This window comes from Columba livia, chromosome 20 (assembly GCF_036013475.1).
Source record: "Columba livia isolate bColLiv1 breed racing homer chromosome 20, bColLiv1.pat.W.v2, whole genome shotgun sequence".
Lineage (NCBI taxonomy): Eukaryota > Metazoa > Chordata > Aves > Columbiformes > Columbidae > Columba > Columba livia.
In genome coordinates this window covers 10,234,904-10,262,822 of record NC_088621.1, presented here as the reverse complement: position 1 = coordinate 10,262,822, position 27,919 = coordinate 10,234,904, and the positions used below count along the sequence as shown (strand labels likewise).

At 63.3% G+C, this 27,919-nt stretch overlaps 6 protein-coding genes across 11 annotated transcripts; 3 read left to right on the top strand and 3 right to left on the bottom strand.

Annotated features, from left to right (window-relative positions):
- Positions 1–175: 175 nt before the first annotated feature.
- LOC102097973 (caspase-13) lies at positions 176–4,330 on the top strand. 2 transcript variants are annotated; one of them, XM_005515007.3, is made up of 9 exons: positions 176–520; positions 1,014–1,286; positions 1,595–1,731; positions 1,958–2,134; positions 2,319–2,553; positions 2,683–2,835; positions 3,414–3,523; positions 3,847–3,952; positions 4,231–4,330. In XM_005515007.3, the coding sequence occupies exons 1-8, from the start codon at positions 514–516 to the stop codon at positions 3,937–3,939; spliced, it is 1,185 nt and encodes a 394-aa protein (XP_005515064.2). In that variant the 5' UTR covers positions 176–513; the 3' UTR covers positions 3,940–3,952; positions 4,231–4,330. The 2 variants fall into 2 exon arrangements, with proteins under 2 accessions (XP_005515064.2, XP_021138417.2); XM_021282742.2 differs by having other exon boundaries at positions 223–520; positions 4,131–4,330.
- A 452-nt stretch (positions 4,331–4,782) lies between these two features.
- ABHD11 (abhydrolase domain containing 11) lies at positions 4,783–7,422 on the bottom strand. Of its 2 annotated transcripts, XM_065037290.1 has the most exons (6): positions 7,263–7,422; positions 6,876–7,011; positions 6,622–6,795; positions 6,024–6,194; positions 5,579–5,760; positions 4,783–5,280 (listed from the first exon to the last, which is right to left on the bottom strand). In XM_065037290.1, exons 1-6 carry the CDS (start codon positions 7,352–7,354, stop codon positions 5,142–5,144), a joined length of 894 nt encoding a protein of 297 aa, XP_064893362.1. In that variant the 5' UTR covers positions 7,355–7,422; the 3' UTR covers positions 4,783–5,141. The 2 variants fall into 2 exon arrangements, with proteins under 2 accessions (XP_064893362.1, XP_064893363.1); XM_065037291.1 differs by lacking the exon at positions 6,622–6,795.
- Positions 7,423–8,326: 904 nt separating this feature from the next.
- LOC102098148 (claudin-3) lies at positions 8,327–9,473 on the bottom strand. The gene has a single exon (XM_005515008.3). It carries the CDS (start codon positions 9,353–9,355, stop codon positions 8,711–8,713), a length of 645 nt encoding a protein of 214 aa, XP_005515065.1. The 5' UTR covers positions 9,356–9,473; the 3' UTR covers positions 8,327–8,710.
- A 3,340-nt stretch (positions 9,474–12,813) lies between these two features.
- Positions 12,814–20,976, top strand: LOC102098991 (claudin-4). The gene is made up of 2 exons (XM_065037297.1): positions 12,814–12,967; positions 20,143–20,976. The coding sequence occupies exon 2, from the start codon at positions 20,152–20,154 to the stop codon at positions 20,794–20,796; it is 645 nt and encodes a 214-aa protein (XP_064893369.1). The 5' UTR covers positions 12,814–12,967; positions 20,143–20,151; the 3' UTR covers positions 20,797–20,976.
- CLDN4 (claudin 4) lies at positions 13,056–18,338 on the top strand. Its single transcript, XM_065037298.1, has one exon. It carries the CDS (start codon positions 16,799–16,801, stop codon positions 17,426–17,428), a length of 630 nt encoding a protein of 209 aa, XP_064893370.1. The 5' UTR covers positions 13,056–16,798; the 3' UTR covers positions 17,429–18,338.
- A 360-nt stretch (positions 20,977–21,336) lies between the features above and the next one.
- On the bottom strand, positions 21,337–23,807 carry METTL27 (methyltransferase like 27). 4 transcript variants are annotated; one of them, XM_065037294.1, is made up of 6 exons: positions 23,650–23,807; positions 23,446–23,574; positions 23,233–23,368; positions 23,066–23,158; positions 22,400–22,664; positions 21,337–22,192 (listed from the first exon to the last, which is right to left on the bottom strand). In XM_065037294.1, exons 1-5 carry the CDS (start codon positions 23,755–23,757, stop codon positions 22,426–22,428), a joined length of 705 nt encoding a protein of 234 aa, XP_064893366.1. In that variant the 5' UTR covers positions 23,758–23,807; the 3' UTR covers positions 21,337–22,192; positions 22,400–22,425. The 4 variants fall into 4 exon arrangements, with proteins under 4 accessions (XP_064893366.1, XP_064893367.1, XP_064893368.1 ...); XM_065037295.1 differs by having other exon boundaries at positions 21,337–22,179; XM_065037296.1 differs by having other exon boundaries at positions 21,337–21,957.
- Between the last annotated feature and the right edge of the window lie 4,112 nt (positions 23,808–27,919).

The window sequence follows — 27,919 nt, the reverse complement described above, 5'->3', positions numbered from 1 at the left end:
CCCAAGGCAGCATCTCCCTGCCAGCGCCTGCACAGGGCAGCGTGAGGAAGAGATAAGCGGAGCTTAGCCTCAGACAGGTCTGGAGGGTTTGGGGCTGTGTGCATGAAGATGATGTCGGTCCTGGCCCTGGGGCCATGAGCTGCGAGAGGAGCTGCTCCGTGCCCAGCTCTGAGAGGCACAGCAGGGCTGGGAGCCGCCTCCTGGCTCTGCAGGCACTGAGCGTTTTGGCGCTGGGAACAGTTACGTTTATTCATGATGCCCCAGTGTCACAGGAAATGTGCTGGGCACCCCCAGAAGCAGATCCAAGTGTGGCCGCAAAGCGTGCAGGGGCTCTGTCCCCACGCCCAGTGAACTCTCAGACTCAGGCGACCACAGGGGTGCAGGCGGGGGATGGCAGCAGCCCAAGGCCCGTGCAAAGAGGCAGGAAGTGAAGCTCTGTAAAACATTTGCTTTCGTATTCCTCCGCGTCAGGAGACTCCGTGGCTGCTTCCGCAGGTCACGGTTTGAGGGGCGATGGCAGGTGAGTCCGACCGGCGGTGCTGGGGTTCAGTGGTGGGACGGGGGTGCCAGTGGGGTCCTGCTTGGGTCCTGCTTGCCCTGGTTAGCCCGAAGCACAGGGACACAGCACGTGGACCAGGCTCCAGGACACTGTGGCCCTGGGTGTCCGGGGCCTTGCGAATGCGTTCCTTGGGGGACTGTCTGTGGGTGTGTGGGAAAAGGGGGAGGTGGGCAACTGCAGGCAAAGCCCCCGGGGTGACAGTGAAGGAGGGAGCAGCACCCTGGGTGGGAAATGGGAGACAGGGAGCACACGGGATGGAAAGTGGGAGGGATCAGCAGAAGCGGGGGGCAGCATCCAGGGAAGGCGATGGGGAAGGGGGAGCAGCTAGAGGGGTGGCGGGGAAGGGATCAGCACCCAGGGGAGGCGGTAAGGAAGAGGAAGCACGCAGAATGGGCAGCGGGACAGCAGGAGCTGTGGTGTGAGTGCTCCAGGAACTGATGAGGCTGCCCCACAGATCGGCAACTCCTGAATGTGCGGACGGAGTTTGTGGAGCGGGTGAGCAAGCCACTGATCTCTGGCCTGCTGGACGACCTGCTGGCCCAAGGGGTGCTGAACCTGCAGGAGGTAGACGAGGTGCAGGACCGGTACGTGGTGCGCACCGACAAGGCTCGCTGCCTCATCGATTGCGTGCGCCTCAAGGGCTCCAGGGCCAGCCAGATCTTCATCGACAGCCTCAGGAAGCGCGATGGTGTCTTGGCAAAGCAGCTGGGTTTGGCCGCTGAGTCGGGTGAGAACTGTGGAGCTGTGGTTTGCTCCAGGCCTTGCGGGGGGACCCAGCATCTCCTGTGTGGTACTGGAGGGGGGTCTGGCCCTGGAGGGTGTCCGAGGCCCAAAGGCAAGAGGCAGTTTGGTGTTCCCAGTGTCACTGCTTTGTGGCACTGAGACCCCCTTGTTGTGCAGCAATGACAGGGCTCTAAGGGGTGTCTGTCCTCTCCCAAGGGGCGGATCCCAGCTCTGCTCACCCGTCTGTGCCCTGCCATAGGCCCCTCTTGCTGCAGGTGCTTCCCAGCGTAAAGGAGGGCTTTCTGCTTGCAGGGCCTCGTGATGTGCAGCTGCCCGCCCCCAACATTGAGGTCCCCACTGGGCACCCCATCAGCATCCAGGGCCAGCAGTGGATCCGGCAGTGCTCCCTGAGCGAGTACCGGCACATCAGGGACACAGAGGGAGACCAGGTGCTGCAGAGATGAGAGGGGGCTGGAGCGTGGCAGGGCCTTGCCCAGGGAAGCTAGGGTCTTTGCTGACCCAGGAGTAGGGCAGGAGATGTGGGGAGATGCCCCAGGGACAGGGAGATGTGGTTGCTGCACTCATGGGCCTTCTCCACTATTAGCTGCCTCTCAAGAAAAGCCTCCCTGCACCCACCCACCACTGAGCCCTCTCTCCCTCCCTCCTTCCTCACAGATCTATCCCATCCATCTACCACGGGAGACGCGAACCCGTAGGGCCCTGCTCATCTGCAACATCGAGTTTGAGCACTTGAGCCGGCGAAATGGGGCTGAAGTAGACATGGTGGGGATGACAAAGCTGCTAGAAGGGCTGGGCTATGTGGTGGACACCCACTACAACTTAACTTCCCAGGTAAAGCAGAGCACAAAGCAGCTGCCACCGGCCCCAGCAGTGGCACAGTGACCCTCCTTGCCTGCACTGGTGAGAGGGCTCAGGCACCACACGGACAACTCTGTCCCCAGTGGCAGTGGCTCCTGCCCACAGCGGGTGGCTGGGTCACAAGTTGCTGATGTTCCTTCCTTGTGCTGGTTTGTAGGGGATGGCTACGGTCATGAAGGATTTTGCAGACCGTGAAGAGCACTGGACCTCTGACAGCACCTTCCTGGTCTTCATGTCCCACGGGCTGAGCGCTGGGCTCTGCGGGACCAAGAGCAAAGATGAGACCACAGACATCCTTTCCCTCGACACCATCTATCAGAAATTCAACAACCAGAACTGCCGGGCACTGCTGGGCAAACCCAAAGTGGTCATTATCCAGGCCTGCCGTGGAGGTGAGTCTCCATTATGAGGGGCCTGTGAGGCGACCAAGCCAGCCAGGCTCTCCCAGGGCACGTGAGCCCTGAGCGCAGGGTGGGGACAGGACAGCCCGTCATCGCTGATGGCTGGCCCTGCCTTCCCAGGAAAAAGAGGGTCTGTCTTGGTGAGTGATTCCGCAGACCCTGCTGCACCTGCTCCTGGCTCGGCTGACGCATTCCCTGAAGGGCTGGAAGCTGAGGGAATCCGCGAAGTCCACCTGGAGAGTGATTTTGCCACTTTACATGCCTCCACACCTGGTAAGCGGTTCCTGGAGATAGTTGCCGTGCCTGAAAGCAGGTGGGGACAACAGGACTCCTATTCCTGATGCCATGGGTCTCCTCCACACCTCCTCGTCCTTGAGGCTGGTTGATGGGGATCCCCTCCAGCCAGTGACTGCTCAGGCATTGCTCCAACAGCTCTGGAGAAGTCAGTGTCCCCTAATGCCAGGGTACAAGGCTGCTCCAGGACACCACAGATCCCTCTTGGCCAGGGACAGAGCTTTGTTCCCCTGCCTGGCTGCTGTCCCTCGCCGCAGCTCCAGCCCTGCCCACTGGCTCTGCCCACACTCCTTCCCCAGCCAATTTATCTCACCGCAGTGGCCGGCCAGGGGAAATTGTCTTCTGCCAGGTCACAGATGGCCTGGCAGCTGGCATGGCTGGGAACATGGGAGAGCGGAGAGGCTTGAAGACTTCTTGCTTCCCTGGGATGCCCTGTCCTTTCCCAAGCCCGTGGGTTGATTAATGATCTCGGAGAAGGTGCCCCAGCCTCCTGTTTCAGCACCCAGCACTAATCATTGCTGCAGTGAAATCACACTTGGCACCTTCTGTCTCCTCAGATACTTTGTCCTGGAGAAGCACAGAAAAAGGCACCATTTTCATCCAGGTCCTGATAGAACAGTTTCGAAACCATGCCTGTGACAGCAACTTACAGGAGATCTTCCGAAAGGTGAGGCTTTGCAGTTACCTGCAGGTGTGCCGGCAGATGCAGCCATACCAATGGTCAGAAGTACTGCTCAGAGCAGAGTTCAGGACAGGCCATTTCCCAGCAAGATCTGTCAAAAAGAGGTCTGGTTTGGCCTGGAAAGTCAGCTGGCACCCTGCCATGGGGTGGGCATGCAAGAGCCTGGCGTGTTGGTGCAGCCCACGGCATCTCATGCCACCAGACACACATCTGGGGATGCCCCTGGGGACACTTCCCAACTCCCTGCACCCTTCCAATGCTGGGCACGGAGCTGCTCTCATGTGTTCCCGCTGCCTCTCTCACCCCAGGTGCAACGCGCCTTTGAAAAGTTCCCTCGGCAGTTGCCATCACTAGAACGGACCACACTGCTCAGGAAGTTCTACCTCTTCCCAGGCCACTGACCTCCAGCCCATGGTGAGTCCCTTCACCTCACACCTCTGCGCCAGCCTTTTGTCTGTGCCCCAAACCTGGTACCAAACCAGCCAGCAAGGCGGAGCGGGGAGAAATTTCCCAGGACTTGTGTGCTGGTAGCAACAAACAGACCTGCAATAAAATAGTCCTTGGTCTCCTCCCTTCCTTTTGTGGCCTCCAGGCAACCCCAAACTGGGCAAACTCTTCTCAGGGAGCAACAGACACCTGGCTCTGCAGCACCAAATGCAAAGCTGATTAGTGTCTCTCTTAACTGTTCCCAGAGCTGGTACCCAGTTGCGACAGAAACGATCCGTCACCCCCAGAGACGCTTCCGCCCCATCTCTGGTTTTATCCATCATCTAATAAAGAGATTTTACAGCAGACAGCACCGCTTCTCTGCCTTTAGCCCACGGTGGGTGGATGGTTGTAGCTGGTGTTACATTGCCTTCTCAGGGATGCTGTGAGTGGGTGGGAGGTGAGAAATCGGGGGGAGCTCAGGGAGGAGGAGGTGCCTGCCTTGGGGGTGTGCTAGGCAGATGCGCTCCAGGGGGACTTCTGTGCACCCTGCATTGCAGGCTCGCAGCATCTCCTTGCTTAGAAGATCCTACAATCCTCTGTCTGCCCCTGAGGTGGAAGGAGGATGCAATTCCCCCTTGGAGACACAAAAGACCCTCAGACCTGTGTCTTACATGCACTGCTCCCACAGCTCAGTGTGTTACAGGCCCAGCCCAGTTGTCACCTCCCACCAATATTCCTGCTGGTGGTGAAAGCCCCGTCCTGTGCCCTCCCCAACTCCCCTGTCCTTCACCGCCACATCCAAACCCTTCTCTGCCTTGGCATGGATTCAGCTTTATTGCACATTTGGCAAAGTCACAGCCAGATCCACAGCCAGGTGGTCTGGCAGAAGAACGAGAGGGCTCTCCTGTCCCCTCCCAAAGCCCCAGCACAGGTGGGACAGGCTGCGCAGGAAGGGCAGTGCCAGGGCCGGTGCCACCCTGCGAGGTGGCAGGAGAGCTATGCGGGATGGAGGTGCCTCTCCACTCTGGATCCAGGCAAGCCAGGCTGGGAGAAGCCCTTGCAGGCAGGATCCAGCCTAATCAGTCCAGGCTGAGCCCCTCTCACAGAGTCCTGCCCCAGTGCCCGGAGCTCCCCGGGTCCCACGTGGTGCGTGCAGAACCCCAGGTCCCCAGCGCTATGGAGGTGGCAGGAAGTTGAGGACAGCAGTGATGAATTCCTCGAATTTATCCTGATGGACTATGTGGCCCGCACCTTCGATGTACTTGACATCAGCCCTGGGGAAGAGGCGCTGGATCTCCGGATAGTCTTTGGAGCTGCAGGACAGGGGAACACGCCACGGGAAGTGTGGTCAGATGTCTGTCCAGGTGTCTTCCCTCACCCTACTCAAGCAGAGTGGGATCCCAGGTCTGACCACGTCCCCTTCCCTGCTGGGGCTGTCCCCAGGTTCCCCCTCGCTCTCCAGCGCTTTGGTGTCATGGCTGCTGGAGGCACAGAGCTCACTCCAGGACCTTCCCCATCTCAGGGGCTTCCTCCCACCCTCAGCAGCTGCAGAAGACCACAAAGGGTCAAACCACAGACTCTCAGACCCTGAACTGCTTCTCCCAGTCCCACCTGATATAGGGTGAGTTGGATCCTCCCAAGAAGAGTGCAGGGCCAGGATATGGCTTGTGGAAGGCGGGGAAGTTCATGATATCTGCCAGGTGGTGGGAAATGGCCTCCAGGTTCACCCGCCAGACATAGCGGCCCTCCACCTCCACCAGGTTGGTGAGCAGGAACTGCCTCAGCTGCGGGAGCTGCCACAAAAGGGGATCGTATGCTTTTCAGTGAAAACAACAAGACCTCAAGATATCCTGGCACCCTCTGATCTCCCCTCCATCCCTTCTGCCCGACACCCATGCTGTCACACTCCCCATCACCCCTGCAGCCCTGAGATGTCCTCCAGCTGCCCAGGCCGGGTGTGCAAAGCATCCCACCAGGACCATGGCCATAAAGCTCTGGGACACTCCCAGGGACAGGTGGGGAAAGGAAACCCCATCCCAGAAGTGTCATTTCCTACCTGCACCACTGGTCGCAGCTGATCGTCAGCCAGCTGGCGGGCTGCAGAACGGGACAGACCCTCCGGGATCTTCACTGTCTTCATGGCTGAGATGTAGGCAGAGAATTCGGAGACAGGTGCGGTTGTGACAGGACTAATGTCCACAGAGATGAGGCGCTCCACCAGGTCTGGCTGGGGACACAAACGGCAGATAGATGCCAGCCAGGATCTCCGCAGCATGACCGAGCACAGAGTTCTGCTCTCAGTCAGCCTCCTTAGAGACTTCTAGCTCATTTCTGCCTCAGCAAAGACTCCCCGTGCCCTTCCGTGAGTTCCTGTGTCCCTGTGCCTTGGCACCAATCTCTAACCTCACCTGCAATCAGTACCAGAGCGTGGGCTGGTGGACAGAGACCCGCTCCTGCTTCCACAGCCCGGCTTACCACTCTGAGCGGGACAGCACCACCGACCACGTGGAGAAAAGCCACTCGCTGTGGGGCCGCGGGCAAGGCTGGCATTGGTGAACAACACCCCCCAGTGCCACCCCCCTTCCTACAGCCTCCTGCTCCAGGAGCCCCCTGAGCCTGCGCGCCCCCAGCCCCAGAGCCCTGCGCCTGCCGACCCGCTGCAAGGCCAGCGTCATGGCCGTCTTGCCCCCCATGCTGTGGCCCAGGAGGATGCACTTGGTGATGCCCAGGTGGGTCAGGAGCTGCTGCACATCCACGCTCATCGCTTCGTAGCTCATCAGCGGGCTGTGGGGGCTGCTGCCGTGGTTCCGGGCGTCCAGCGCGAGCACCTGCCTGGGCAGAGGTACCGTGTCACCCCGGCCCCGGCACTGCCTGCCCGTGACCCCTCCTCGGGGCGCCGCGGCCTCACCTTGCCGCTGCCGCCGCGCACCAGCGCCTTGGCCGCCGTCTGGAAGTTGCCGCGGTTGCCGAAGAGCCCGTGGAGCATCACCAGGGGCGGCCGGTCTCCGCGTCCCGACACCTCCGTGTACGCCACCGGCACCGCGCTGCGGGAGAGGGGCGTGGCCAGGGGGGCAGGGGTGTGGTCGGGGGGGCGCGGTCGGGGTGAGGGCGTGGCTGGCCCGGCCGTGCTGCCAAGCGCTGCCCTGCTGGCGGGGGACTGCCCCGTGAAGGGAAACCATAACACGGGGCGGGGCTAACGTCCGGGGGGCGTGGCCCAACCGCGGGTAACGGCCCCGCCCCTCCTCTCCGGACCCCTCCCGCCGCCCCCGCCCCTCGCGCGCGGCCGGGCCCTTACGTCACCACGGAGCGGGGGGCGGTAGCGAGCGGCGGGCGGGGGCGCAGCCGGCCCGGCGGGGCGGGGGCGAGGGACAGCCGGCGGAGCATCATGGCGACGGCGGCGGCGGGGCGCGCGGGCCGTGACGCACCGTGCGCGCCGGCGGCCCCGCCCCCGCCTCGCTTGCCGGCAGCGGGGCGCCCCCTGGCGGCGGGAGGGCGCCGCGTGCCGGGCGCTGCCGGCGGCAAGGTCACCGCCGAGCGCGCGCTGCCTGCCGGGCCGGACACGGCGCCGCGTCCCCGTCTGTCAGCGCCCCCGGCACAGCCGGGCAGCGCCGCCCCGCCCGGGCGCTGCCGATCCTTATCGCGGCTGCTGCGGGGAGCGGCCGGGGGGGCCGGGGCAGAGTCCCCGCCTGCGGGCCGGGCAGCGGGGCTCGGCCGGGACACGGCGCTCGGGGCCGGGCTCCCGCTGCCTGCGCCTGCCCGCAGCCACATCCCAGCCCGAAGGCAACAAAACGTCCCGCTCCCACCTGCCCGCGGGCAGCGTTTTCCCGAGAGCTGCTCCGAGCCGCGGGGCGGGCAGGGTGCGGGTGCGCGGGATCCGGCCGTGCACCTGCGGCGGCTCCTTCCCCCTTTGTCCCTGCCCGCTGGAGCGTGGCGGGGGAGGCCGGGCCGGGCCGGTGGGAGCGGTTGTGCAATGCGGCCTCGCCCCGGCCGCTGCTCTCGGTGGGGGGTGGGGGAGCACCCCGTGTTCCCCTCCGTGGAGCCAGACTTTGGACCGGGCGCGCAGGGAGTGCCGCTGCCGGAGTTCAGCGGCTCCGCTGCCTCCCGACCCGCCACGAATGTGCCCGCGAACGGGCAGCGGGGAGCCGCCCCCCCGAGAAGAGACCCCGGTGCGGGGGACGCGGGGCTGCAGCGGGACACCCCACAACGGGACACCCCACAACGGGACACCCCCGCCCCCAAATCCGGTGTTGCCCTAGCGGGGGACGTGACGTGGCGCCTTGGGGGGGCCGTAGCCCCAGCAACCCCACCGTCCCTGGTGGGATCTTGTTTCCCCCACACACACTCCAAAGATACTCTGGCTACCAAAACAGGACACGTTTATTGACAAATGTAACCGGTACAGACACACGTAACAGGGACAAACGGTGCCCGGCCGGCGTGATGGGGGGGGACACACTGAGAGGGGGCCACTGTCGCCAGCCCTGTCCCCATCCTGCCCCATCGGCGCGGGCAGGGGCGCGCTGGGCGCCGCGTCTCCCGCCAACCCGAAACCGCTTCTTGTTTACCCGAAACTGTCTCTATTTACACAGCCTGGCCCTGACCCCACCGCCGTCCCCGTCCCCTCCTTCGCGCCCCCCTGCCCCACTGCCGCCACCCCTGGCTCTGTGGAGGGTGATGAGGGTCTCGGGGTGGGTGGGGTAGGGAGGGTGGGTGTCGGAGGGTCCCAGGGGATCCCGGGGGGGCTCAGACATAGTTCCTCTTGTCGTAGCTGGTGACGGCAGAGCGTGGGGCTGAGTAGGCCACCTTGCCGGTGGTGTACCTGTCGTCTTTGGGGGGGCAGGAGCAGCAGAGCAGGGACCCCCCCAGCAGCAGGAGGGCAGAGGCTGCCCAGCCCACGTAGAGCGAGGTGCCCAGCTCCCGCTTCTGCGCGTCGAGCACCAGCGGGTTGTAGAAATCCCGGATGATGGTGTTGGCCGACCAGGAGACGGGGATGAGGTTCATGATGGCGGAGAGGATGAAGATGACGCCGGAGACGATGGTGATCTTGGCTTTGGTGCTCTCGTCCTCCACGCACCGGGTGCACTGGGCGCCTATGATGGCCACCAGTAAACCCAGGACGGCCAAGAGGATGGTTACCACCAGGAGGGCGCGGGCGGCTTGCAAATCCTGCGGCAGGGCCAGCAGGGAGTCGTAGACCTTGCACTGCATCTGCCCCGTGCTCTGCACCACGCAGTTCATCCACAGCCCTTCCCAGATGATCTGCGCCGTCACGATGTTGTTGCCGATGAAAGCCGTCACCCTCCACATGGGCAAGGCGCAGCAGAGGATGCTGCACAACCAACCCAGCACCGACAAGGCCACCCCACTGATCTCCAGTGCCATCGACATGGTGACCGCTTCGCTGCCGCGCTGCAGGCGATGGTGGAGAAGAACCCACGGACCGAAACCGTCACCGCCACCTGTCGCCGTTCGCAGCCCTTGGGGGATCAGCTTACACCTGGGTGCACCTGTGCTTATAAGGGCTGGCGGGGCCAGCTCCAGCGCCCGCCCGGGGTGGGGTTTCACTGCTGGACGCTCCTCTCGGCTCCTCCGTCACCGTCACCTGCGTCCCACACCCTCCCCTTTGTTTGCAGAGATGGCGCTGGGTTACCTGAGAAGGGCGGGAGGGGGAGAGACGCCACCTGCCGCAGCCGTCCCCTTGGTTTCGGGGTGATAGGTGCCAGGAACACAGAGCCACCCTGCTCATTTGGACCCACTGAACCCCCCTGGGGACCTAGAAATTCCTCAGCTTCACCATTATCACCTGGAGCTGCCGCCAGGTCAGGGTTTGCTTTTATTTCTAGAACATCTTATCAGTGCTCACGTTTAACTGGGGTTCAGCGACCGCCGGGCACCTCTGCATCAGTGTGCAAAGTGCAGCCCCTTCGCTGTGATGCTTGTTGCTCCGACACTGTCACCTCAGGGCACCCATGGGTGCTCCCTGCCCTGTGGGGTGGGTGCAGGGTCCCCAACACCCGGCCCCCTCCTTCTCCCACCCTGCCAGGCAGGGAGCACCGGCGGGGATCCCCGAACTGGGTGATAAATACCTTTACTCATCCTGCTCAAATATTTTGGCCTTGAAGGAAGCAGATAACGCACGTAACCACCCCGGCAGCGTCACCAGTCAACCTGAGCAGGGAGACGGCAAAGGGAAAATAAAAAACCCCACAGGGCAGGTGGGGGGCGGCTGCCTGCGCTCACACACACACACACCTGGCAGCGGCTGCGGGGGCGTGTGTGACCCCAGCAACAGCCCCCCAACATTTCACACTGGTGGTGGCATTTCCAGCCACCCCCCCGCCCCCAGGAATGTGGTCGCTGGCCTCTGCCAGACACGGGCTCGCTCCTGCCTGTTCCCTGCCTGCTCAAAATCTCCCCTACAACTCATTAACTACTCAAGAGCGCAGCGGGATGCTGGACCATGGCGGGAGCCTGCGCAGCTCGGGGACCCGAGGTCTGCGATGGGGAGAGCTCTCTGTCCTGGCTGTACCCCACAGCACCCCAGCACCCTGGAGCCAGGGGCTTGGCTTTGGGTACCCCACAGCACCCCAAAACCACAGATGTGCCTGGGTCAGCACCCTGAACCAGAGCCAGTAGGGTGTCCCCCTGCCACCCCACAGCACCCTGACAACCCAAATCTGGCTGGGTCAGATATTGTCACCCCATGTCACCCCAGCACCCTGCATGCATCCGGGTTGGCCTCTGGTCCCTTGCAACATCTTGTACCTGACTGCACCACCCCGATACCCCGTACCGAGCCAGGCTAGCCGCTACCAACCCATGGCTCCCCAAAAATACCCTGTATACGGCCAGGTAGCCTTCTGCCACCCCATTGTGTGCCAATGTCTCCCGTGTCTGGCTGCGCTGGCTTCTGCCACCCCGTTGTAGCCTGATCACCCCCCAAGGGCACCCTGAGCCAGGCTTGGTGGCTGTGGGAGTGCCCAGGGGTGACCCTGTATATGTTGCTGAGGGGCAGCCCGGGCCAGCAGCACCCTGGGGGCAGTGCCTTGTCACTGGGTGCTGGTCCTTGGGGACACCGTGGGGTGCCGGTGATGCTGGTGCTGCAGCAGGTGACAGTGGGTACAGGGTCAGATCTGCCCAAGGTATTGCTGGCACCACAAACCCAAACAGAGCGGGGTGCAGCCTGGCCCAGGGCCCCCCGTCTGCAGGCAGGGGTGCAGGCAGGGACGCAGGCAGGGGTGCGGGCAGGGACGCAGGCAGGGGTGCGGGCAGGGATGCAGGCAGGGGTGCAGGCAGGGGTGCAGACAGGGGTGCAGGCAGGGGTGCAGGCAGCACACACCTCGGGCGGGGCTGTGCCAGCACCCCCGGGGTGCAGATGCGCACAGGCGCACACACACACAAACTCACACCCCCTCTGCTGGTGGGGACACCCACATCTGCACCCACAGACAGACAGACAGACAGACACCACACACAGGAAGAGGCAAACAGACACATGACAGTGGGGGTGCACACACCCCTCCCCACCATGGTGTACCCATGGCTGTGGGTACACCGGCATGTGCACCCCACACACACGGCTGTGGGGCAGGGGTGGGTGTAACCCAGGGGGGCTGTGTGTAGGGGTACCCCAGGGAGGGGTTTGGGGCAGAGGGGGGTACCCCAGGCAAGGCTGTGTGGCTCTGGGGTCCTCCATGTAGGACTGTGGGGCAGGGAAGTACCCCAGACAGGGTTTTGGGGTGGAGGGGACCCCAGGCAAGGCTGTAGGGCAGGCAAGTACCCCAGGTGGGGGTGTGGGGAGAGGGGATATGGCAGGCAGGGCTGCGGGGCACTGGGGTACACCGGGCAGGGCTGTGGGGAAAGGGTAGGGGGGGTACCCCAGGTAGGATTGTGGGGCAAGGGGTACCCAGGGAGGGATTTAGGGCAGGGGGTGCCCCAGGTAGGCCTGTGGAATGGGGGTACCCAACACAAGGCTGTGAGGCACTGGGGTACCCCAGCTCTGAATGTGGGGCAGGGGGTACCCCAGGTAAGGGTTGTGGTGTGGTGGGTACCCTGGGCAGGGTTGTGGGGTGGGGGCGTACCACACGCAGGTGTGCTGGGGTATCCCAGGCAGGGGCGATACCCCTGGGGCAGGGGCTATGGGGCAGGGATGGGGTGGGAGTGGGCAGGGGAAGCACTGCAGCCCCCAACCCTGCAATCAAAGCCCCACACGCGCCGCGTCCCCATTTTGTCACCCTAAATTGCCCAAAGTACAGGCTGTGCGTGTGGTGCCGCACCGGCCCGGGGCAGCGGCCGCCTGAGTCATGGTGGAGGAAGGGGCAAACCACCGGGGTTTCGGGGAGCCGGCTGCCGCGCGCTCCGAGGTGCATTCTTGTGGCCAGCAAACCAGCTCGTGGTGTTTACTGAAAAGAGCTGCGTGGGGCTGGTGTCCCTGGGGGGTGCTGGGAGCATCCCCATCCATCCCCTGCCGTGTCGCCCCCGGTGGAGCCCCTGTGCTCTCCCCCAGCAGCTGGGAAGGGATGGGGACCTTAGCCAGCGGGTCTCCCGGGATGTGGACAAGGTGGGGTGGCCACATGGAGCCACCGATGACATGGGGACAGGTTTGCCCCTGTGCTGTGGTGACCCAAAGGTCACAGTCGCATTGCTGGTTTGGTGGCCTGTGCCGTGGGAAGGACACCTGTGCTGGTGGGGGGGACACCCACCACGGGCACCCCCATCCCAGCACCCTGGGGCGAGCAGGAGGTGACACCAGAAACCGCCCCGGGGCCGTGGGGCCGCGTCCCGCTCACGTGTAGCCATCAACCAGGGCAGGTTTGGGGTGTTTCCCCCCCACTGCGGTCTCGGGAGTGACGGCGCGTTTCCCCCCCCGGGGGAGCTGGGTTGGGGCGGTAAACGCTGCCTCGACCGCTTATATTTCAGGCGCGGGGCTGCTGGCTCTGCCCCGGCCAGGGCACACAGGCAGCCCATTGTTGAAGCCCCTTCGGCGGCGGCGAGGAGCAGGTAGGGCTGCTCCAGCATCAATGGCAGCTCTGTCTGCCGGCGGGGCGGGGACGGGGCTGTCGGCACACGGGGAGCCGGGGGTGGTGGGGGGCACGGTCCGGCAGGACCCGGCAGGGGGCTGGCAGCTCGCCCAGGGAATGCCGGGTCACCCATAGATCTCAGTGTGCCCTGGGGCATCCTCACTCTGACAGCTTTGCTGCAGCATCCCGCTTCCTCCGAGCATCGTCTGTGGGGGGTCCCCACATTGCACCGCTTGCATCCCCCTCCCTGGGCCAAGGCTGTCATCTCCCCATCCCTTTGACAACCACCTCGGCAGCACTTGTGCATGTTTTCCCTGTTCAGAGCTGCTTTTTTGCTCAGAAAATTAGGCAGGACTTTTGATTTTGGAGTGATTTCAGGTCCAAGGTCCCGTTTCTCACGTCTCGCGTCCCCCAGGGGACCCCACGGCTCCTCTCTGCTGAGCCGATAAGAATTTGCTTTCCCATAGCAGGAAACAACCTGACTCTGCATATTTGAGCTGGTTGGGGGGGTTTATGTTGGGCAAGGACTTTTTTTTGGGAACATTCAGTCTCTGGCCTGCCGGTAACTAATCCCCGCGCGCTGGCAGGGGAGGCTGCCAGCTCCGTGCCGGTGGAGCGGGAGGGCTGGTGGCCGTCCCTCTGTGCCTTGCTCAGTGGATGTGAAGCCGGAGATCCCAGTGGATCACCGCTCCTGGCAAGTCTCACGTGCCTTTGTGGGACCTCAAGGTAGCCGGGGCAGCGAGCTTGTGCGTGGGTGCTGGGGGACGTGGGGCTGAGCTGGTGTGAGGTGGGAATGTCACCTGTGTCCCTGGTGGGGACGTCCCGAAGTGCTTTGGCAGAGGATTTGTGCCCCGAGCGCTCTCCCCGTGGGGCGTCCTCTGTCCTGAGCAAGGTCAGGGTGGCGCAGCTCCTGCTGTGTGCCTGGTGGCGTCCGGCATTGCGGTGACACCTGCTCAAGGCTGTTGGTCCCCTCTCCCTGCCCGGGGATGGCCTTGCTGCCCAGCCGTGGGGCTGAAATGTGTCCCCATCTCAATGACACAGGGGTGAGGGGCAGAGGGCATTTCCCGAGCCACAAAGGGCCAGTGGCCGATGTGCCGGGATGGCAGCTGTGCTGTCACCGATCCCATTAGTGTGCAGTGGGGCAGAGACTCAGGCCCCTGTGTCCCCGCACCCGCTGGGTGCCGCAGCAGCTGCAGGTGGTGAGGGCTGGGGATGGGGTGAGCACCTGTTTTGGAGTGAGCACCTGTTTTGGAGTGGAGGAGCTCCCACCTGAGCAGGGGGACTGTGTTGCCACCAGGACACATTCCTCGCTGTGTGTCCTTGCAGGTGGCGCTGGGACAAAGCTGGGGCTCAGGTCCTGCAGGATGCACCTGGGCAGCTGGGATGGGGCTGTGGCGCTGGTGTCCCTGTGGTCACATCCCTGAATGACACGTGTCAAGGTGCTTGGTGGTGCTGTGGTCCTGCCCGAGCTGCAGTAGCACCCTGGCTCAATGGGTGCTGGGGATGAGGGGCTGGCCCATGGGGACAGGGGGCTGTTGCTCCTCCCCTCCCCGCCGAGTCCGTGTCTGTCTGTCCTGCTGGCCAGCAGTGCTGGGGACATGGGGCCAGTGGTGCCGGCCTGGCAAGTGCGTCACTGGGGGACATGGGGATGGGCACAGGGGCTGTTTCTGGGTGGCAGCTGCCTGTTTGAATATATGTCACGTTCTGGCTTTAATTATAGTAATTGGCTGTTGGAGGGCCGTGCTGGCGCCTGCCCTTGCTCCAAGGGGGAGCGTGAGCACGTGGAGGAGTCCCTGTCATTTGTCCCTGGCCCTGAAGCGTGTCCCTGTGTGCCTTCGGGGACATGGCCCATGCCATTTGCACACACACACACGTGGTGCACGCCTGTCTCCAACCCCACGTAATTTGGTGGTTACAGCAGCCAGCTGGGAGGTGAAAACCACATTCAGCCTGGGGCAGAGGCCGGGGATGCTCCAGATCCCCGTGGATTAAAGGGAGCCCCTGACCACAAGGCTCTGGCCCTGGGGTGGGCACGCTGGTATGACAGCAATGTGGGCGCTCCAGCAGGACAGACGGACAGACAGATTGTCCCAGCATGGCTCCCCTGGCACAGGTCAGGACCCCGGCTTGTCCCCGTAGGTGAGGGTGTGCCACGAGACCCGAGTGTCTCCAAGCACCCTGCCCGCTCCTGCCGCGCCGGGCACCGGTGTCCCCAGCCCAGGTGCTGTTGGCATCGTCATGGCACCGCAGGCAGGAACCACCTGGTTCTCCCCCTGTGTTAGGGCGCGATGCCCGGGGACACCCCAGTGTGGGCAGCGGTAGCCAAACAATTAGCACAAGTAATGGGATCGTATCGGTAACTACAGTGCTTGGGAAAACAAAGATAATCTATGGCCCTGTTATCTTTTCCAGAGGCCTGGGCTTAAGCCGGGCTGGGAGAACGGTGCACTGTCTGTCTGTCCGTCCTTATGGTCTGTCTGGCCTCATGCTGTGCTTGCGTGGGTGCTGGAGGGACTTTGGAGGGAGCGAGGAGGGGAAGTGTGTGTGCAGGGTCTCGTGGAGTGAAGGAGAGGTTGGGCAGTGCCCAAAGCTTCGGCATCAGTTTTGGCATTGGAATTGGCATTGGTATTTGCATTGGAATTGGCATTGGTATTTGCATCAGCATTGATATTGGTGTTGGCATTGGCATTGGCATCGGCCTTGGAATTGGTATTGGCATTGGAAGTGGCATGGGCATGGGCATTGGAAGCGGCATTGATGTTGATATTGGTATTGGTATTGGCATCGGTATCAGTATCGTTATTGGCATCAGTATTGGCACTGGAGCTAGCATCGGTATTGGTATCAGCACAGCTTGGCCACTGGCATGGCCAGATGTGCCAGAATTCTGCCAGCATGACATGGTCCCCTGTCCATGCTGCCCTGCCCGTGCTTGGCACCCCGGTCCCCACTGTGGCACCCCGAGGGTCACGTCTGCCCCCGCAGCCTGTGACCCACCGAGCCCGGCTGCAGCGCAGGCAGCAGGGCAGGGACCGGGCTGCCGTGCGAGCGCCGTCTTGGCAGTGGAGCACAAGGCGGGGTGGGTTCCGGGATCTGCCCCCCCCTCGCCCGCGGCAGCACCGTCTCTCCTCCGCGGGGAGCCGGCAGCCGCTCCAACCAGTTTGTGGGTCTGGGTGGCGACACCTCCCGCCCCAGGCCTGGCAGAGGGCTGGGGAGCGCGGGTATGGCCGCAAAAGAACAAGCAGGAGTCGGTTGTGTCCTGCTGGGCACGGCGCCCGGCGGCGGGGCAGGGCCGACGCGCTGCTCCCCGGCACGGGGCTGCGGGAGCCAGGGGCTGGAGCACCGCGGGAAAAGCCACCCTGTGAGCTGGGGGGAAACTGAGGCACAAAAGCATAGAGGGACTACATGTGGGTGATGGAGCAGGAGGTGCTGGCAGCAATGACAGAGACATCCCAATGTCTGGACACTGGCTTTTCCCCTTCAGCATCCCAGGCTGAGCCCCAGCACTGCTCTTGGCATCTGTCACCTGCCTGTGGGCAGTGGTGGGACACGCTCCCGCACCTGGGTGGCCTCATCCCCGTCCCTTGCGCCCTCCTCCGCAAGAGCAGCCGGGATATTCAGTGTCAGTGCTGCAGGGAGAAATATAAGTGGAGGAATCCTGGGAAACTGGTTTTACCCCTCCGTCCGGTGCCGGCGGCAGGACGGCGGCGGTGGCTGCGCTCCTCCCTCGGCGAAGGCATATAATGCCCGCCATGGTCCTGGCGAGCGGCACAGTGCTGAGGGAGGCGGGCAGGGGTGCAGGCAGAGAGCCATGGCCTCCATGGGGCTGCAGGTGCTGGGCATCGCCCTCTCCGTCATCGGCTGGTTGGCCACCATCCTCTGCTGCGCCTTGCCCATGTGGCGGGAGACGGCCTTCGTCGGCAACAACATCGTGACGGCGCAGATCATCTGGGAAGGGCTGTGGATGAACTGCGTGGTGCAGAGCACGGGGCAGATGCAGTGCAAGTTCTACGACTCCCTGCTGGCCCTGCCGCAGGATCTGCAAGCCGCCCGCGCCATGGTGGTGGTGGCCATCGTCTTGGCCGTCCTGGGCACCCTGCTCGCCGTCACCGGCGGCAAGTGCACCAACTGCGTGGAGGATGACACCGCCAAAGCCAAGGTCATGATCGTCTCCGGTATCATCTTCATCATCGCCGGTGTCCTCATCCTCATCCCCATCTCTTGGTCGGCCAACAGCATCATCCAGGACTTCTACAACCCGATGGTCACCGACTCCCAGAAGCGGGACCTGGGCTCGTCCCTCTACGTGGGCTGGGCGGCCTCCGCGCTGCTGCTGCTGGGAGGGGGGATCCTGTGCTGCACCTGCCCCCCCCGGGATGAGAAGCCCTACTCTGCCAAGTTCACGGCTGCTCGCTCACTGCCAGCCAGCAACTACGTCTGAGGAGCCGCTGCACCCCCCTGGACCCCCCAGCCTCCCCATGGAGCCGGGAGCTCTCGGGGCATCCCTGGATCACGGACCCCCCTGGCTGGGTGCTGGCTGGCGCCAAGGCGGTGGCAGGGCGGTGCGAGGGACGGCAGACAGAGCTGCCTTTGTTCACCGGGGGATGGAAGCTGGTTCTTTAATCTCGGTTGAGACGGAGAACAAGGCGATCCTGTCCTGGCTGCCTCCCCGGCGGGGTCCCGCTCCCCCTGGAGCACCCGGTCACGGCATCTTCTCTGAGACACCACCCGATACCCCCCCGGAGCATCTCCTGGCTCCCGGTATCGGGGTGTGCCGTGCGGTGACGCAACTCCCGGGGCCTGTCCCGTGGGTGACATGGGGCTCTCACTTGGTAAAACCCCCCAGGATGCGTCCCCCCGGGTGGACGGCGGTGCTGATGGGGACAGCAAACCTGTCCCACACTGTCATGGGGACATGGTGGCTCTGCAAACCCTGTCAGGGGCTTGAGGGGTGACATGGGGGATCTCATCTGCTTGTACCCCCTGTCCCCCCTGTAGATTTTGACACTGACCTACTTTCGGTGCTCGCAGTGGCGGTACAGACGGTACAGACGTGTGATTTCTCGCAGCGGCTCTCCGGGGCGGGGGCATCATTATCCTGGGAGTGGGATGGCAGCGGCTGGGCTGGGAGAACCGGTCGGGGAGGCGGAAGCGGAGCGGGTCTGTGCACCCGCATGGAGGGGGCGACTCCAGGATCCTGACCCATGGGGTGCCCCCAGCCCCATAGTCCCCTGGCATCCCCCGGGTGGGCTGTCTGGGGAGGGGGTGGCTTGTGGTGTCCCCTGGGACTGTGCTGCCATCTGTCCCCATGTCACAACCTTCCCACATTAAACGGCAGCTGCTCAGCCCCATGTGCATTGTTTTCTTTACCTTCTCCAACACGTGCCCTGGTGATGGGACAGACCAGTGTTCCTGTGCCGCAGATCCCCGTCCCCCTGAGACCCCCCTAAATCTGCTTTCCAGAGCCTCCTGCAATCCCAGCCCCCCAACCCCTGCTCCATCACCCACTGCTCCCCTCCCCGGGCCCCTGCTCCCTGGGAGTGACAATGGGACCTCCATGGCACGGTGCCTTGGCAGCACCCAACATAGCATCGCAACTACCCCCTGTCCTGACGTGATCTTCCAAAGAAAGGAGGAAGGTGATGGGTGCTGGTGAGGGCAGGTCGGGGTTTGCTGGCCCCAGGGCCACCCTGCAGCACCAGCTGGGAGCTCCCCAGGGCAGCGTGGGCAACGCCGGGTGTTTTGCCTATCTCGGTTCCTGCATGGCAAACTGTGCTGGGGCGCAGCGGCACTGAACCAGCTTGGGAATGTCCTTCCCTTGTGCCTCGGGGTGCGCAGGGATGGTGGGTGATGCTGCTGCCTGGTGAACATGAGGCTGTGGGTGTCTCATCTGGGTCTGGGGTCTCCCAGCTCCCCCATCCCTTCACTGGGAATGTTAGAAAATGCTCCCACAGCCCTGTTGTGCTGGTGGCTGGGTGGAAATGTGAGTGCGATGCCTGGGTGAGCATTCCTGCTGGGATCCGTGGGGACACCGCTTGTCCCCACTGGGGGTGGCCTTGCACCCCATTTTGGGTGTCTCTTGTAGTCCAGGTCCCACTGGCTGGGAAACAGTGCCCGTGATGGCTTTCCATTGTCCTGGCTCCCCAACCTTCCCAGCGGTTGGTCCCCCTTTCTCTAGGTGAGAGAAGCTTTATTTTTGGTTCAGGGAATCAAAGCCCCAGCACTGGGTGTCTGTCTGGATGAAAGGCGCTGGGGAAGGAGCGGGGACGCAATGGGGGAGAAAAGGCCACAGAAACCGAAACTGGGACCAGAGAAACCGTGGTGAAACCTCCTACGAGGCCAGAGGGTGCGCCGGGCACAGCCGATACCGCGCTGTTGTGTGGGGCTCATAAAAACTCAGCTGGTCCTGTCTGCCCAGCACGGGTGTGAGCACCCATGGGTGCACTCTGCCCTGCGGTGGTACCGTGGATCTGCTCTGTGTGGGGCTAAGCGGAGACTTGGCCGTGTGTGACTGTGGTAGAGCCATTGGTGTGTCCAGCATGTCCCCTTGTACCTGCCACCCCTCTTACAGGGGTGATGCCTGTGGGCCCATAGCCCCTTGCCGGGGGTTTTCTCTCTCGATGCTGGTCCCGGTGTGAGGGAAGAGCTGGTATCGCTGTAAGCGCTGAGCCCTGGCCCGTTTCCAGTGCCACAGATGAGAATTCCCGGGTCCAAAGGGCGCTGCAGCACGGCTGCCAAGGGCGAAGCAGAACCTGCCCTTGAACCTGGAGCAGCTGGTGCCGCGGTGAGAGCAGGGGCTGCTGCCCGGGACCCCCGGTGCCGGGGGGGTGAAGCACCAGCAATGGAACAGGGCGTGGGGTGGGAGCTGTGGGGTGACCTGCAGCAGTGCCCCTTGTCACACCTGTCCCCATGCCCTCCTGCAGCAGTGCCCCTCGTCACACGTGTCCCCATGTTGTCCTGCAGCAATGCCCCTTGTCACACGTGTCCCCATGCCATCCTGCCGCAATACCCCAGGTCACACGTGTCCCCATGCCGTCCTGCATCTGTTCCCATCCAGATGGGGATAAGGATGCACCCAGCATGGAGCCCACACTGTTCAGAAAGCACCCCTGTCTCTGGGGTGGTGTCGGTGATAGCTGTCCCCTGTCCCCACAGGTGCTGTTGATGGCGACGATGACGATGCAGCTGGGTGGGCTGTTGCTGGCGGCGCTGGGCTGGCTGGGCTCCATCCTCACCTGCGCACTGCCCATGTGGAAGGTGACGGCCTTCATCGGCTCCAACATCGTGGTGGCCCAGGTCTTCTGGGAAGGGCTGTGGATGAACTGCGTGTACGAGACCACGGGGCAGATGCAGTGCAAGGCCTACGACTCCCTGCTGGAGCTCACCTCGGACCTGCAAGCAGCTCGCGCCTTGGTGGTCACCTCCATCTTCGTGGCCCTCTTTGCCTTCCTCACGGCCATCTCGGGCGCAGACTGCACCCGCTGCGTGGACGACAAGGATGCCAAGACCAGGATCTCCATCGTGGCAGGTGCCATCTTCGTCCTGGCCGGCATCATGCTGCTCATCCCTGTCTCCTGGTCTGCCAACAGCATCGTCACCAACTTCTACAACCCCATGGTGCCCGCAGCCCTCAAGCGGGAGCTGGGGGCTGCCCTCTACATCGGCTGGGCTGCCAGTGCCCTCCTGCTCTTTGGTGGGGGCATCCTGTGCTGCTCAGGACCCCCGTCCCAGCAGGACACCTATCCCAAGGTGTACAGAGCGGTGAAGGGCTGCAGCCCCATGGCTTACCCCATGAAGGACTATGTGTGAGCCGCCACGGCCACTGCCAGCTCACGGAAGAGCACCACCGTCCTGCCCCCCCGCCACTCGCTGCCTCCCCCTGCCCGCCCCCACACCGGCTGCACCCCCAGCACCATCCTCCCATCCCTGCCCTTCCCCGCTCGCGGGCGCTGCGCTCGCCATGGACGATAAACATCTTGGTGCCACCGAGGCTGCCTGGGCTCATTGGGGAGCAATGGGGGGAGGACGGTGACATGTCCTAGGGGTGCTGTGTCCTGCCAGCTCGGGGGCTGCTGCTCCAGCACCTTGGCATGTCCCCATGTCCCCACAGGGATGTGGCGGTGATCAGGCAGGATGCTCCTTGTGCATCCCCCAGCAGGGAAACTGAGGCAGGGAGAGGGTGCTGAGAGCCAAGAGGGGCACAGAGGGACACCAGGCACCCAGAACTCGGACATTTCAGCCCCCAGGGACTGGGAGGGGACTGCAAAGAAAGGCCAAATCCTCCATCCCCAGCTCCTGGCCACCCTCCCCTGCACACTCCAGAGGGTCCACAGCAGGCACACAGCAGGCAACAGAGGCAGGGAGTTTACTCAACAGGTGGGATTGTCCCCCAGGGTACAAATACGGGAGAGGGGAGCAGGGCAGCCACCCACAATGGGTGCATGAACCCCAAGACCTGGCGGGACAACACACAGGGGTGATAGGAACCATGGGGAAGTTGAGTGTGGGAGGGGTGGGATGCCCAGGGTGGGGAACGGGGACAAGGAGAGACAGTCACCACTTCCTGCCTGGGACGAGCTCCTGAGGAGAAGGAAGGAACCTTCCCCAGGGCCATGGGAACGGGACGAGCAGGAACAGGTCTGGGAAAGAGAAAAGATAAAAAGGAAATATCCCAGCAAGAGATTTGGGTAAAAAACTTCCCAAGGGAGCAGTGGAGGAGGAGGAGGGGTGGAGGCAGCTGGGTGAGGGGCTGGGGAACAGGCTGGGCCGGCGATGCCGGGTGCTCCTGGGAGCCTTCCAGCCTCATTTCCCACCCGGACCATTAACTACAAAGATGTAGGAAGGTGAGAATCTTAAGCAGCTGCTGTGGGATGAAAGGCTGATGTGGTGCTTGGAGAGCTTCTCCGGCTGGGTGTCACGTTGGTGCAGCTGTGGACGTCTCCTGCAGCTCAGGGTGCGCTGGGTTAACTCCTGGGGAGGATGAAGATGAGGGAAGCGCAGGACATGGCGATGGGGACCCACCTCCAACACTCCCCAGGTAAAGACCATGGGGGTCTGGGGTGGGGAGGATGAAGAAGGGTCTAGATTTTGACCATGAGGGCTGAGAGGTGAGCACGGCAGGGAGAAGAAATCCTGGACAGGAGATGGCTCTGAACAGTCAGTCTGCAAGATGTGATGGTGAGGGCCAAGGTGCTGGGGACAGTACCTGAATGTCAGAGCAAACAGTAGTGCCCAGGAGACCCCACTGAAACCAGGAGACCCTCCCCAGGCTGAGGAATGGGCAAGGTTGCCAGGGGAGAAGGAGCCGGGGAAGGGAATGAGGAGGCTCCCCAAAAACATTGTTCACCCCCTAGCAGCTGCCCAGCTCCAGGAGGGTCGCTGGGTTGGGTTTTATGTGGGGCCACGTGCTCACCCAGCTCCCCAGAACCATGGTGGCTCTCAGCCCTCCTCAAGGGGGGACACGGGGCACTTCTGGTAGATGTAGACCACCCCGGAGATGTAGCCGGTGCCCTGGGTGCTGTCCTGCTCAGCGGTCGCCCTCTCCCAGTGCTCCACCTCCTGGGACAGGACCTTCCGCCAGGCTCCCTGCGCCCCCAGCTGCTCCAGCGCTGCCTCCAGCTCTGCCTTGTACCGCAGGTTCGAGGGGTCACTCCTGGTTGTCATGCAGATGAAACCTCCTGCCAGGAGAGGGGACATCCATGCCTGTCTCCCCCCTGAGCAGGGCACCATGTGACCGGTGTCACACTGGAAAGTGGGGGGCAAGGGGAGGCAGAGAGACCCTGATGGGTGTCAGCAGGCAGGGCACAGGCAGGACAGGGGACAGCAGGACAGCACATGGAAGCACACACTGTCACACATCAGGAGCGCCACTGCCACCTCCTGACCCCGCCAGCAGGCATGGCCGGGGACCCGGGTGTCACTACACATCCCTGCACCTGGCAGAAGGGACAAGGCCACGTTCTGGTTGTGCCACAGGGCCAGCGCCCAGCTGGGGACACACATCTACCGGGATCTGGTGACCCTGTCCTGCCATCCGGGGGGCGCGGCAGGGAGGGGACAGCAGGGGACACCCCCTCACCCGGCTTGGTGACCCGGAGCAGCTCTGTCACAGCCGAGCTGGGCACCTGCCCCTCGCCCAGCGCCCCCACCACGGTCACGGCATCGTAGTGCTCTGCGGGGACACGCGTGGTGTCACCGGGGGTCACTCCGGGCTGCACCCCCGGTCCCTCGGCGCCGGGCCGGTACCTGCGGGCGCGGGCAGCGGCTCCGGGCCCAGCACACACCGCCGCAGCTCCCGGTACAGCCCGGTGCTCCGCGCCCGCTCCAGCATCCCCGCGCTGCCGTCCACGCCGTGCAAGCAGCGGAACCCGCGCCGGTGGAGCTGCAGGGACAGACGGACACATGGCGCCGTTAACCCTCCGGCCCGGCCCGGCCCCGAGGCCCCGGCCCGCCCGGTACCTCCCGCGCTACGAGCCCGGTGCCACAGGCCACGTCGAGCAGCCGCGCCTCGGCGGGAGGCGCGGGGAAGGCGGAGGCGAGCGAAGCGGCAGCCAGGGCCGGTGCCCGGTACTCCAGCGTTGCCACATCCTGCGGGGACACGGCGATCAGCGGCGCCGGGGAGTGGAGGGGGGCGGGGCGGCCCCGGCCCCCCGGCCCCGGTACCTGCTCGTACTGGGCGGCCCAGCCGTCGTAGAACCGCAGGCGCTCGGGCAGCGGCGAATCCCCGTGCACCGCGGCCACGCGCCGCCGCGCGCCCGCCGACAGCCGCATCCCCGGGCCCGCCGGATCCGCGCCCCGCCCCGGCCCCACCCTCGGAGCGCCATTGGCTCCACTCTCTGTCCTGGTCACGCCCCCAGCGTTTCATTGGCTTCGTGAACTCCGAACCACGCCCCCAGGGCCCCATTGGCCGGCCGACCTGCGCCACCGCCTCCTCCGGCCCACTCCGTTGCGCGAAACGGCGAGGGGGCGCGACCAAGTGCGCCGGGGCGGTAGGGGTGCACCGAGAGGGCCGGGTGCGACCAAGTGTCCCGGTGGGGCGTCATGGTGCCCCGGGGGTAGCAGCAAGTACCCCAATGGGTGACTAACTGTCCAGGGGATGGTGACACCAAGTGCCCTGGGGTTTGACATCAAGTCTGCTGGGGTGGTGGCACAAGGAACCCTTGGCAGGGTTGACACCAAGTGCTCTGTCCCTGCAGTGTCCCCAGGCAGCTGCTGCTCCTGGAGGTCCTGCCTTGTCCCTTGCCGGGCTCAGGCGCTGCTTTCTTGCTCCCCCGTGTCACCCGTCCATGGTGACCCTGCTCCCTGGACAGGTCACCTCCTGCCCCACCACTGGTCCCATCCGCGATGCTGTGCTGTCACCTCCACACCTGCACCTGCATCTTCTGCCACTCCCACCCACCACCTCCTCAGGCACCACCTGACCCCAGCATGTCCCACCACGTGTGAAGGTGACAGCAGCCGTCACAGTCCCCACCACTGGGGTAGGTCCTTCATGTCCTGACATGTCCACCCATCTCAAGCTGCCCAGCCATGTATGCTGGTCAATATCTCCGGGTGGGTGTCAGAGGATGGAGCAGACTCTGTTCAGTGGTGCCCAACGCCAGGGTGAGGGGCAACGGGCACAGACTGAAACACAGGAGGCTCCATGTGAACATGAGCAGAAACTTGTTTGCTGGGAGGTGCCAGAGCCTGGCCCAGGCTGCCCAGAGCGGGTGTGGAGTCTCCTTCTCTGAGACATTCCAACCGCCTGGAGCCACCTGTGTGATCTGCTCTGCGACCCTGCGTGAGCAGGGCTGGGCTGGGGATCTGCAGAGGTCACTTCAATCCCAGCTGTGCTGTGTGATTCTGTGTGAACTGCTCCCATGGGGTGGCCATTCTGCGCTGCCCCTCACCCATGGACAAGGTGTGTAGCAGCAGGAGCAGAGCTTGAGGACAGAGGCATGGTTGTGAGGGAGGTCGAACATCTTGCCTCCATCAAGTTTGAATTTTGCTCAGGGGAAGCAGGACAAGAAACATCACCGAGCACCAACACGCACAAGGAGGTGGTGAGATGCTTTCTCCCTTGATCCAGGTGCCCAGCATTTTTAACATACCATAGCTAGCTGATTAATGAGAGAAGTTCATTAGCTCTTGGGTAGAAAGGACCCCACTCATTACTTGTTGAGTCTCTGCGGTGTTCGGGGTGATTCTTCTGCTCAACCAACCTTTGACATTCACGGTGGATGATGTTGAACAAGCTCTGGCTAGTGGGACCATCCCCAGCTGTTGTAACCCATCACTTGCCTTCTGGCTTTTTCCAGGCGTGAAGCAGACAAAACCAGCTGCTAATTAATTCTGGAAAGAAAATGGCCTGAAGGAGCTGGTGCCTGTCCTGAGGCTGCATTAGTGGCTCTTATCACCTCCTGCTCTGCTCGACACCTCTGACATCTTGATGATGCTCCTCCGTTGTCCCCATGTCCTCCTGGCCACCACCCCACTGGTGGCCGCTTCACCTCCAGCCAGCAGGTCCGGGAGCCCTGTGGGGACCTGCCCGCGGACACGCGTGGGGGTGGCCGTGCCCCTGGCCGGGCAGTGCTGGCCGGGACCTCGAGAGGGAGCCCTCCGCCCGCGCTCGGCTTCCCGGCCAGCAGAGCCCCGGGTCACCCCGGGGACACCCTCGGAGCCGCCCCCAGGGGTGGCAGAGGGGACGCAGGGGTCACCCCCACCTGTGCCAAGGACATGGGTGACTCCCGGCTGGGGCCCGGGGGGACTGCAGTCCTGGGACAGCTCCTGCCACCCCCACGGGCACTTTGTCCCCTCTGCGGCTGCTGTCAGGGGTTCGATCCTGACCCTCGAGCTCTGCACCTCCTGCCGTAGCACCGTGGTGACCACCGGACAGCTTTGTGACCAGAACTCTCATAATGGCTTTCACACTCCCAGCATTATTTCCACCACTAAGTAAGCTTGATCTTAATTCAGAAGATAAACCAGAGGCAGGATACGCTGCCAGTGTCCCCCTGTCCCTCGCTCTGCCACCCTCCGGGCTGCAGCTGGGTCACACCATCCCCGAGCCTCGACCCGCACAGATCCCATCCCAAATCCTCCGGTGCTTTTCCAGACATCGCCTTCCCGGGGCTGGCTCGCTCCGCCATGCTGCGCACAGCTGTGCAAACAGCTTTGTGCCGTGTCCTGGTGGCTTTGGGCTGGCTTGACCCAGTGCTGGCCAACTGGGGTTTGAACTGGACCCAGTGCCAATGTCGGAGGACGTGTTGTGTCCCCTGAGGGTGCGTGGTGGGATGGTGGGGACCCCGAAGAGGGGTGGCAGCAGGTCGAAGCAGGTTGGAGCTTCGCTGTGGCTAGTCCTGAGGTCAGACTTTGTCCTGGCACCCATGGCTCCCACTCGGGTATGTGTCATCCTCTTGCTGCGGTGCAGTTCCTTGGGGTGCTGTCCTTGTCCCCTGCCTGGGGACAGGGGGTCTGGCTGTGCCCTGGTTGTGCTGACTGCACAGAATCATGGAATCACAGAATCATTTTTATTGGAAGAGACCCTCAAGATCATAGAGTCCAACCATAACCCACCCCTGGCACTGCCCCATGTCCCTGAGAACCTCATGTCCGTCTGTCCAGCCCTCCAGGGATGGTGACTCCAGCACTGCCCTGGGCAGCCTGTTCCAATGCCCCACAGCCCTTTGGGGAAGAAATTGTTCCTAATATCCAATATCATATGGGGCGCATTGGCCTGTGCTCCTGTGACCCTGGAGCTGGGGCTGGGCCAGCTCGGTGCAACCAGTTTGGTGGGGTGTCTTCCCTCCAGAAGGAGGTTGGGGGGACTTGTGTCCCCAAGGCAGGGGTTTGGCTGGTCACTCCGAGCTCTGGCGTCACCTCGCCTGTTCTACTTCACCAAGCAGATGGTGGCAGGGGTGGAAAGGCAGCTTAGGTGGGTCCTTCGTCCTTGGATCTGCCGCTGAACTGGGACAGGTGCGATCACCTCTCCCTACCCCAGGTCCTCCTTGGTGATGGAGGGAGGATGCCAGGGCCAGAGAATGTCCTCAAGGCACCCCAAGACACACACAGCTCTGGTAATGGACCGCTCTGACCTCCCTGCTCTGCATCCCGAGCCTGGAGGAGCAAGGACAGCCATCCTGGGGGCACCTGAGCCTCACAAGGTGCAGGACTTGCCCTGCTGAAATTGGGTGCTCTGGAGCTACGAACGGGGCACAGCAAGTAAAACCTGTGGGGTGCAGCCAGGGGGGACCTATGTGGGGGCAGAGGCAGGAGGGAGCTTGTCCTTGAGGCCAAGGACACGCAGGATGGATGGGGTGGCTGCTGAGGTTTGCACATCAGCGCTGCTGTGGGCTGGGGCGGCTCAGCGCTTGCATGCTTAGAGGACACAGCATTTTCCCTTCCCAGCATCCAAACGTGGCTGGAGTCCATCAGCCCCTGAACTGTACAGTTCCTTCCCTAAAGCCCAGCCCTTCGGTGTCCAAGGACAAGTGGATTTTGCCCCCAGCACATATCACTCAGCACCATGACCCCCCCGGATGGCTGGGCTCTCGCCTGACTTCTCAGTTCGTAAATCCAAGTGTTGCTGTGATTGATGGTGGCCGGGGCTGCTGTCACTAAACCATCCACACTGGCCCCTCACGCCCACATGGCTCAGGACCAGGTAGCCAGAAAAGGCTGCAATATAAATCAGTGCAGCACAGCGCTGGCTGGGGATCAGTCCGACGGAATGGATGGGGGGAGCAACTCACAGAGCTGATTCATGGCTGGGACGGGTTGTCCTCCCGCCAGCGAACCACGCTGCCCGTACCATATGCAACATCTGGGGACCTGACGTGTCCCCCGGCTGTGGCCTGTCACCCTGTGGGGCTCTGACCATGGCTGCTCCCCAGGGCCAGGTCACAGCAAGACGTCTCACCATGCTGAGAACCTCCCCAGGCCATGGTGCTTC

Excerpts from the sequence above, each read along its gene's own strand:
- LOC102097973 (XM_005515007.3), top strand. Across the intron at positions 1,287-1,594 it reads GGGTTTGGCCGCTGAGTCGG|GGCCTCGTGATGTGCAGCTG; the intron begins GTGAGAACTGTG and ends TTCTGCTTGCAG. Across the intron at positions 3,524-3,846 it reads TACAGGAGATCTTCCGAAAG|GTGCAACGCGCCTTTGAAAA; the intron begins GTGAGGCTTTGC and ends CTCTCACCCCAG.
- ABHD11 (XM_065037290.1), bottom strand. The coding sequence starts at position 7,354 with ATGATGCTCCGCCGGCTGTCCCTCGCCCCCGCCCCGCCGGGCCGGCTG. Across the intron at positions 6,796-6,875 it reads TGCGCGGCGGCAGCGGCAAG|GTGCTCGCGCTGGACGCCCG; the intron begins GTGAGGCCGCGG and ends CTGCCCAGGCAG. Across the intron at positions 5,281-5,578 it reads TCCAACTCACCCTATATCAG|CTCCAAAGACTATCCGGAGA; the intron begins GTGGGACTGGGA and ends CCTGTCCTGCAG.
- LOC102098148 (XM_005515008.3), bottom strand. The coding sequence starts at position 9,355 with ATGTCGATGGCACTGGAGATCAGTGGGGTGGCCTTGTCGGTGCTGGGT.
- CLDN4 (XM_065037298.1), top strand. The coding sequence starts at position 16,799 with ATGGCCTCCATGGGGCTGCAGGTGCTGGGCATCGCCCTCTCCGTCATC.
- LOC102098991 (XM_065037297.1), top strand. The coding sequence starts at position 20,152 with ATGGCGACGATGACGATGCAGCTGGGTGGGCTGTTGCTGGCGGCGCTG.
- METTL27 (XM_065037293.1), bottom strand. The coding sequence starts at position 23,757 with ATGCGGCTGTCGGCGGGCGCGCGGCGGCGCGTGGCCGCGGTGCACGGG. Across the intron at positions 23,575-23,649 it reads GGGCCGCCCAGTACGAGCAG|GATGTGGCAACGCTGGAGTA; the intron begins GTACCGGGGCCG and ends GTGTCCCCGCAG. Across the intron at positions 23,369-23,445 it reads CCGGGCTCGTAGCGCGGGAG|CTCCACCGGCGCGGGTTCCG; the intron begins GTACCGGGCGGG and ends CTGTCCCTGCAG.